Source organism: Cherax quadricarinatus, chromosome 59 (genome assembly GCF_038502225.1).
Source record: "Cherax quadricarinatus isolate ZL_2023a chromosome 59, ASM3850222v1, whole genome shotgun sequence".
NCBI classification, from domain to species: Eukaryota; Metazoa; Arthropoda; class Malacostraca; order Decapoda; family Parastacidae; genus Cherax; species Cherax quadricarinatus.
In genome coordinates, this window is record NC_091350.1 from 11,467,905 (window position 1) to 11,477,491 (window position 9,587).

General features: G+C 42.1%; 1 protein-coding gene across 5 annotated transcripts in view; it reads right to left on the reverse strand.

Moving 5' to 3' along the window:
* The window catches only part of LOC128698717 (uncharacterized), a 300,712-nt gene that overhangs the window by 196,622 nt on the left and 94,503 nt on the right, over positions 1 to 9,587 (reverse strand). For all 5 annotated transcript variants that reach the window (XM_070097720.1, XM_070097721.1, XM_070097719.1 and 2 more), the window contains exon 10: positions 7,345 to 7,473. In XM_070097720.1, the coding sequence (XP_069953821.1) occupies positions 7,345 to 7,473 (129 nt within the window). The remainder of the gene's footprint in view (positions 1 to 7,344; positions 7,474 to 9,587) is intronic.

The following is a 9,587-nucleotide window of genomic DNA, read 5'->3' on the forward strand; positions in this document are numbered from 1 at the left end:
TACAGTGGACCCCCGCATAACGATGGCATCACATAGCGATTTTTCCGCATAACGATTACTTTTATCGCAAAATTTTTGCCGCGCATACCGATTAAAAACCCGCATACCGATTTTCGTCCGAGACGCGTCCAATGTGCCCTCAGCCAGCCTCACATGTGCCGCTCCGTCCCATTGTTTACCAGCCAGCCTCCGCGGTAACATCCAAGCATACACTCGGAATATTTCGTATTATTACAGTATTTTCGGTGCTGTTTCTGGAAAATAAGTGACCATGGGCCCCAAGAAAGCTTCTAGTGCCAACCCTACACCTCAAAGGGTAAGAATTACTATAGAGATGAAGAAAGAGATAATTGATAAGTATGAAAGTGGAGTGCGTATAGCCGACCTAGTCAAGCTGTACAAGAAACCCCAATCAACCATCGCTACTATTGTGGGCACCAGAAAGACAATCAAGGAAGCTGTTCTTGCCAAAGGTTCAACTGTGTTTTCGAAACAAAGATCGCAATTGATGGAAGATGTTGAGAGACTCTTATTGGTGTGGATAAATGAAAAACAGATAGCAGGAGATAGCGTCTCTCAAGCGATCATATGTGAAAAGGCTAGGAAGTTGCATGAGGATTTAATTAAAAAAATGCCTGCAACTAGTGATGATGTGAGTGAATTTAAGGCCAGCAAAGGTTGGTTTGAGAGATTTAAGAAGCGTAGTGGCATCCATAGTGTGATAAGGCATGGTGAGGCTGCCAGTTCGGACCACAAAGCGGCTGAAAAATATGTGCAGGAATTCAAGGAGTACATAGAAACTGAAGGACTGAAACCTGAACAAGTGTTTAATTGTGATGAAACAGGCCTGTTCTGGAAGAAAATGCCAAGCAGGACCTACATTACTCAGGAGGAAAAGGCACTCCCAGGACATAAGCCTATGAAAGACAGGCTTACTTTGTTGATGTGTGCCAATGCTACTGGTGATTGCAAAGTGAAGCCTTTATTAGTGTATCACTCTGAAACTCCCAGAGCGTTCAGGCAAAAGAATGTCCTCAAGGATAATTTGTGTGTGCTGTGGAGGGCAAACAGTAAGGCATGGGTCACTAGGGAATTTTTCTATAACTGGTTACACCATGCATTTGCCCCCAATGTGAAAAATTACCTAACTGAAAAGAAATTAGAACTTAAGTGCCTCCTGGTGTTAGACAATGCCCCTGGTCATCCTACAGACGTGGCAGAGCGACTTTATGGGGACATGAGCTTCATTAAGGTGAAGTTTTTGCCTCCTAATACCACTCCTCTCCTGCAGCCCATGGACCAGCAGGTTATTTCCAACTTCAAGAAACTGTACACAAAAGCTCTGTTTGAAAGGTGCTTTGTAATGACCTCAGAAACTCAACTGACTCTAAGAGAGTTTTGGAGAGATCACTTTAATATCCTCAATTGTGTAAACCTTATAGGTAAGGCTTGGGAGGAAGTGACAAAGAGGACCTTGAACTCTGCTTGGAAGAAACTGTGGCCAGAATGTGTAGACAAAAGGGATTTTGAAGGGTTTGAGGCTAACCCTGAGAATCCTGTGCCAGTTGAGGAATCCATTGTGGCATTGGGAAAGTCCTTGGGGTTGGAGGTTAGTGGGGAGGATGTGGAAGAGTTGGTGGAGGAGGACAATGAAGAACTAACCACTGATGAGCTGATAGATCAACTTCAAGAGCAAGAGGCCAGACCTGAGGAAACTGGTTCAGAGGAGGGGAGAGAGAAATTGAAGAAGTTGCCTACTACAAAGATAAAGGAAATCTGTGCTAAGTGGCTTGAAGTGCAAACCTTCATGGATGAAAATCACCCTCACACAGCTATTGCAAGCCGTGCTGGTGATTATTACACTGACAATGTTGTGAAACACTTTAGGCAAGTCATAAAGGAACGAGAGGTACAGGCCACTATGGACAGATATCTTGTGCGAAAGAAGTCCAGTGACTCTGAAGCTGGCCCTAGTGGCATTAAAAGAAGAAGGGAAGTAACCCCAGAAAAGGACTTACTACCTCAAGTCCTAATGGAAGGGGATTCCCCTTCTAAACACTAACACACTCTCTCCCCTCCTCCCATCCCATCAATCATCACCAGATCTTCAATAAAAGTAAGTGTCATTTAATTGTGCATGCCTTTTTCAGTTTGTGTGTATTAAAATTAACATTTCATGTGGTAAAAAAAATTTTTTTTCATACTTTTGGGCGTCTTGCACGGATTAGTTTTATTTCCATTATTTCTTATGGGGAAAATTCATTCGCATAACGATTATTTCGCATAACGATGAGCCCTCTTGCACGGATTAAAATCGTTAACCGGGGGTCCACTGTACATGTATTTTTTTTTTCAATAATTTGGGTGTCTTGCAAGGATTAATTTGATTTCCATTATTTCTTATGGGGAAAATTAATTCGGCTAACGATAAAATCGGTTAAGGACAAGCTCTCTGGAATGGATTAAAATCGTTACCCGAGGGTCCACTGTACAGTGGACCCTCGACCAACAATATTAATCCGTTCCTGAGAGCTCATCGTTAATCGAAATTATAGCTAGTCGAGTTAATTTTCCCCATAAGAAATAATGGAAATCAAATTAATCCGTGCAAGACACCCAAAAGTATTGAAAAAAAAAATTTTATCACATGAAATATTAATTTTAATGCACACAAACTGAAGTGTGTGTGTCATGTACAATTACATGACACTTACCTTTATTGAAGATCTGGTGATGATTGATGGGATGGGAGGAGGGGAGACTGTGGATGGTGTTAGTGTTTAGAAGGAGAATCCCCTTCCATTAGGACTTGAGGTGGCAAGTCCTTTTCCGGGGTTACTTCCCTTCTTTTAATGCCACTAGGACCAGCTTGAGAGTCACTGGACCTCTGTCGCACAACATATCTGTCCATAGAGGCCTGTACCTCCTGTTCCTTTATGACATTCCTAAAGTGTTTCACAACATTGTCAGTGTCACAATTAAACACTAATTCAGGTTTCAATTCTTCACTGTCTATGTACTCCTTGAATTCCTGCACATATTTTTCAGCTGCTTTTTGGTCCAAACTGGCAGCCTCACCATGCCTTATCACACTATGTATGCCACTACGATTCTTAAATCTCTCAAACCAACCTTTGCTGGCCTTAAATTCACTCATATCACCACCAATTGCAGCCATTTTTCTAATTAAATCCTCATGCAACTTCCTAGCCTTTTCACATATGATCGCTTGAGAGATGCTATCTCCTGCTATCTGTTTTTCATTTATCCACACCAGTAACAGTCTCTCAACATCTTCTATCACTTGCGATCTCAGTTTCGAAAACATAGTTGCACCTTTGGCAAGAACAGCTTCCTTGATTGCCGTTTTCTTGGCCACAATAGTAGCGATGGTTGATTGGGGTTTTGTGTACAACCTGGCCAGCTCGGAGACAAACACTCCACTTTCATACTTAGCAATGATCTCTTTCTTCATATCCATAGTAATTCTCACCATTTTTGCTGTAGGGCTGGCACTAGAAGCTTTCTTGGGGCCCATGGTGACTTATTTTGCAGGTGCAATCGCTAAAAACGCTGTGATAATATGAAATGTTCTGATTGTATGTTTGGATGGGACCGCAGTGGCTGGCTGGCTTGTAAACACTGGCCACAAGTGGACGCATCTCAGATGGAATGAATCGTGTTGGTCGAGTTTTTTAGCACTAGTCGGATTTAACGTTAGACGATGCCATCGTTGGTCGAGGGTCCACTGTACATGCATGTGATCGACCCTCAAAGGGCTAATAATGATAATAATAATGTCCTGTTTAAGGGCAATGTGTGGTGTAAATATTATGCAGAAAATTCGTAGTGTGGAAATTAGGAAAAGGTGTGGAGTTAATAAAAGTATTAGTCAGAGGGCAGAAGAGGGGTTGTTGAGGTGGTTTGGTCATTTAGAGAGAATGGATCAAAGTAGAATGACATGGAAAGCATATAAATCTATAGGGGAAGGAAGGCGGGGTAGGGGTCGTCCTCGAAAGGGTTGGAGAGAGGGGGTAAAGGAGGTTTTGTGGGCTAGGGGCTTGGACTTCCAGCAAGCGTGCGTGAGCGTGCTAGATAGGAGTGAATGGAGACGAATGGTACTTAGGACCTGACGATCTGTTGGAGTGTGAGCAGGGTAATATTTAGTGAAGGGATTCAGGGAAACCGGTTATTTTCATATAGTCGGACTTGAGTCCTGGAAATGGGAAGTACAATGCCTGCACTTTAAAGGAGGGGTTTGGGATATTGGCAGTTTGGAGGGATATGTTGTGTATCTTTATATGTGTATGCTTCTAAACTGTTGTATTCTGAGCACCTCTGCAAAAACAGTGATAATGTGCGAGTGTGGTGAAAGTGTTGAATGATGATGAAAGTATTTTCTTTTTGGGGATTTTTTTTCTTTTTTGGGTCACCCTGCCTCGGTGGGAGACGGCCGACTTGTTGAAAAAAAAAAAAATAAAAAAATAATAATGCACAATAATAATCACTTAGGGGCATTAAATGCCATATATTATGTTAATACAGTGGAACCTCAGCTTTCGTTTTCCCTGGTTTTTGTCGAATTCGGTTTTTGACAACTTTTTTCGTCAAAATTTTGTCCCGGTCTTCATTCATCCGCTTGGTTTTCATTGAGTTGACAGTGGTCCACCATACCAAACATGACCGCCTGCCCATGCCCACACAAAGCATCCCACACGTTCTAACTCAGTCTGGCTTTGTTTCTCGTTGAATGAGCACTACCCTGCACATTTGTCCAAAACATTTCATAATAATCCATTGTTTTTTGTACTTGTTTATTGAATGCGACTGCTAAATAAGCCACCATGGGGTGAAAGAAAGTTCCAAGCACCAGCCCTTTGATAAAGAATGCAAAAAACACGATAGATAAAAAAAAAGTTGGTGGATGAGGACCACTGAAAAGCTGCAACACCTTCAATTGGAACAGCAACAGACTGCAGCTGAGGAAATTGCTTCAGAGGAGGAGGAAGACAGAGGGAAGAATGTGCCTTCTTCAGCGAATAAGGACATGTGTGCAAAATGGAGTGAATTGCAAAGCTTTGTGGAGAAATATCACCCTAACAAAGCTGTTGCAAGCCTTATCTGCAACATGTTCAATGACAATGCCTTGTCCCATTTTTGGCAAATCTTAGATGGTGAAAGTTTTTCTTTTTTGGGCCACCCTGCCTTGGTGGGAATCGGCCAGTGTGATAATAAAAAAAAAAAAAAATATGTATACATGGTAGTGAACTGTATTGTAAATTTTACATCTTATACAGTATCATATGTTACTGTTATCTTTAAGCATTGTCCACACAGTGGAATGGGAGAATACCACTGGTACTGTTATTCTGCCCGGTGGCCTGGTGGCTTAAGCTCCCGCTTCACACACGGAGGGCCCGGGTTCGATTCCCAGCGGGTGGAAACATTTCGACACGTTTCCTTACACCTGTTGTCCTGTTCACCTAGCAATAAATAGGTACCTGGGTGTTAGTCGACTGGTGTGGGTCGCATCCTGGGGGACAAGATTAAGGACCCCAATGGAAATAAGACAGACAGTCCTCGATGATGCACTGACTTTCTTGGGTTATCCTGGGTGGCTAACCCTCCGGGGTTAAAAATCCGAACGAAATCTTATCTTATCTTATGCCCTAAGTAAAGAGAAACAACTCTGGAACATGTGTAATATGTATCCGGCCAGCTGGCTAGCTGGCCTGACTAGCTGAGTATTGTTTCCACTCGTGCCATTGTATTAGGTATGCTTGTTATGTCAATACAGAATCTCTCAATAATGCAAGTGGTATGGATACTCTGGTTTTGCCTAGGATGACTTGTATTTGTAGTATTAAGGGATGGATGTGATATTCTTGATTCTTGGGGTGTATATGACCTATTTTGCTATTTTCCAATGACTTACACTCAAGATATCCCACTTGTTTCTTTTCCATGTTTTTATTTACCTGCTTAGAGTTATTTTTAACATTTGTCTTCTTTGCTTTCATTCATCCCTACATCTCAATTTTTTGGGGGGAGGGGAGGAGGGAGGGGATGGGGAGAGGAATGTTCAGTTTCTCTCATGTAAAACAGTTGGCATTTAAGGTCATAGCACTGGCATTTCTTAAATGAAACTTTACACATCCCTGGGTGACAGAATTTATTCTCTTTCTCAGAGTAACACTTTCCCGTTCCTAGTATATTCCTACACAAGAGTCTGAATACATGTGTCCACCTCGACATGAGCCCTCCCTCCCTCCCTCCATCCTTCCCTAGTTATACTGAACTTGAAATGAGGAAAAAATGCATATGCCTGACCTGTGTCCAGATGTGTGCACAAACTGTGTTGACGAAAAAATAAATGTTTTATTTTCAAAACATTATAAATACAAATAATATTTAGTAAAGCTCATAATATACACAGCATTTCAGGCAATTTAGACTAGGGGTAAAATGAATTTACAATTAAAAGGGCATGTGGATGTTGGGTTCTTTAAGCTCACATGTCTAGAATGGGGTAATGATGGGAAGCAAAATTAATAGTTAAAAAAAAAAAAAAAAAACCTGACCAGTGCCAAAATGTGTGTACTGTGCACACGTCTAACATGTGCCCATGGGAAATGTGAAAAACAGTGTATATGACTATGCCCAAGGAGATGCATGTATGAAGTGTGTATGTGACTGACCTGTGCCCGTTGGATGTGAGTACAAACCCCACACGCTAACCTGTGCCCAGGAGACATGGGTAAAAATTGTGCATATAGCTCACTTATGCCTAGATGAGAGTATATTGTGCACATGAACGACCTGTGCTCAGGAGGTGTGGGCAGAAACTGCATGACTAACTCATGCAAGGAAGACATGGGTCCAAACTGTGCATATGACTGACCAGTGCTCACAATATATAGGTACAAACTACATTTATAAACATTACAGAACTATGTCCAGAAGAAGTGAGTACAAACTATGAACATACTTAACCTGTGCCCAGGATATACAAGCATAAACAATGTACCTAACTGACCTGTGTCCAGGAAATGTGGGTACAAACTATACAAATGACTGACCTATACCCAGATGGGAGGAGGTTATGAATTATGCATGACTGACTTGTGCCCTGTATATGCAGGTACAAACTGTGTACGTAGCTGACCTGAGCCCAGGAGAAGCAGGAATACACCATGCACACAAGTGACCTGTGTTCAGGGGATGTGGGTGCCAATCATGCACAGGACTAACTTTATCCAGGGGTCCCATACACATGATTACCCTTAACCTAGAGACCCAAACACATGACTGACCTCTATCCAGGGTGCCACACACATGACTCACCTGTGCCCAGGGTATATGGGTGCCAATCCGCAGCATGTTAACAGTGTCAATGAGTCTCTGTGTGGTCTCAGGAGTCCACTTGGCTGGGTGTAATGCTGGGTCTATGAAAGACACCCATCGCTGCATTACCTAAAATAAGATATCAAGTGTTAGTCTTATATACAGTGGTCTCTCGTTTATTGTCGTTAATCTGCTCCTGGAAGTGCGACGATTATCGAAATAGACAATTTTCGAATCAATTTTCCTCATGAGAAATAATGTAAATACAATTAATCCATTCCTGACACCCAGAAGTATTAAAACAAAAAATTTTTTTACATGAAATATAGATGCAGTACATAAACAGTACAATGGAACATGATGAATGAAACGTTAACAGCATAACACTTACCTTTATTGGCGATTCTTCTTAGTGTATGGAAGACTGGAGGAGGAGAGAGATTGGATTAGTTACTGTTTGGAAGGGGAATCCCCTTCCATCAACACCTCATGTACCAAGTCCTTTTCTGGGGTTACATACTTCTCTTCTCTGTTTCCTAATGCCACTAGGACCAGCTTGAGAGTCACTGGAGTCCTGTCTAGGAAAAAAAATGTCCAGAGAGCTCTGTTTCTGGTGTCTCTTTAAAACTTCCCTAAAATGGGCCAAGACTCTGTCACTGTACAAGTTGCCGATATGGCTTGCAACATCCTTCTCAGGGTGATGTTTCTCCATAAATCTTTCCATCCTACCCCCACATTTCAAAAATCTCCTTAATTTCTGAAGGAGGCACCTTCTTCCATCTCTCTTCCTCCTCTTCCTCTGCAACAAGATTCTGAGCTGTGATCTGTTGCTATTCCTGCTGAAGCTCTTGCAGCTCCTCAGTGGTTAGCTCTTCGTTGTGGTCTTCCACCAACTCTTCCACATCCTCCAAATTCACATCCAACCCCATGGAACTCCCCAATGCCACAATAGAGTTCACAACTGACAAAGGGTCAGCCACAAACCCTTCAAAATCCCTCTTGGACAAAATCTGGCCACAATTTTCTCCAAGCAGAGTTCAAATTCCTGGTAGTCACTCCCTCCCAAGCCTTACCTATAAGGCTTATGCAATGGAGAATACTGAAGTGTTCTTTCCAAAAATCTCTTAGGGTCAAGTGAGTGTCTGAGGTCACATTAAAGCACCTCTGAAACATTGCTTTGGTGTAGTTTTTTTTAAAGTTTGAAATGACCTGCTGGTCCATGGGCTGGAGGAGAGGAGTGGTATTTGGGGGCAAGAACTTTACTGTGATGAACCCAAACTCCTCCAAAATTAGGTCATCCAAGTTTGGAGGACGAGCAGGTGCATTGTCCATTACTAGGAGGCACTTGAGATCTAATTTCTTTTCCAAGAGGTAATTCTTCACACTAGGGCCAAACACTCCATTGAACCACTCGACAAAAATTTCCCTCGTGACCCATGCCTTATTATTAGATTTCCAAAACACACACAATTTACTCTTCATAATATTGTTTTTCCTGAACACTCTGGGATTTTCAGAATGGTACACTAGTAATGGCTTCACTTTGAAATCCCCACTAGCATTAGCACAGAACATGAGCGTCAGCCTGTCTTTCATAGGCTTGTGTCCTGGCAGTCCCTTTTTCTCCTGAGTAATGTAGGTCCTCTTTGGCATTTTCTTCCAAAAGAGACCTGTTTCATCACAATTGAACACTTGTTCAGGTTTCAGTCCTTCAGCCTCTATGTACTCCTTGAATTCACTAACGAATTTTGTAGCTGCAATTTTGTCCGAACTGGCAGCCTCACCATGCCTTATCACACTGTGTATGCCACTACGGTTCTTAAATCTCTCAAACCAACCTTTGCTGGCCTTAAATTCACAAATATCAGTACTCGTTGCGGGCAATTTCTTTACCAGACCGTCATGCAACTGCCTAGCCTTTTCACAAATAATGGACGTCATAAGACTATCTCCTGCTAATTGTTTCTCGTTTATCCACACCAATAATAACTTCTCAACATCTACGAGTACTGGTGATCTCATTTTTGTCAGCATATTTACCCCCTTTGCAACAACAGCTTCCTTGATTTTCTTTTTCTTGGCCACGATGGAAGCTATGGTTGTATGGGGTTTGTTATACATCCTGGCCAGTTCGGCCACACGTACCCCACTTTCATATTGTTCAATGATTTTTATTTTATTTATTATCACACTGGCCGATTCCCACCAAGGCAGGGTGGCCCGAAAAAGAAAAACTTTCACCA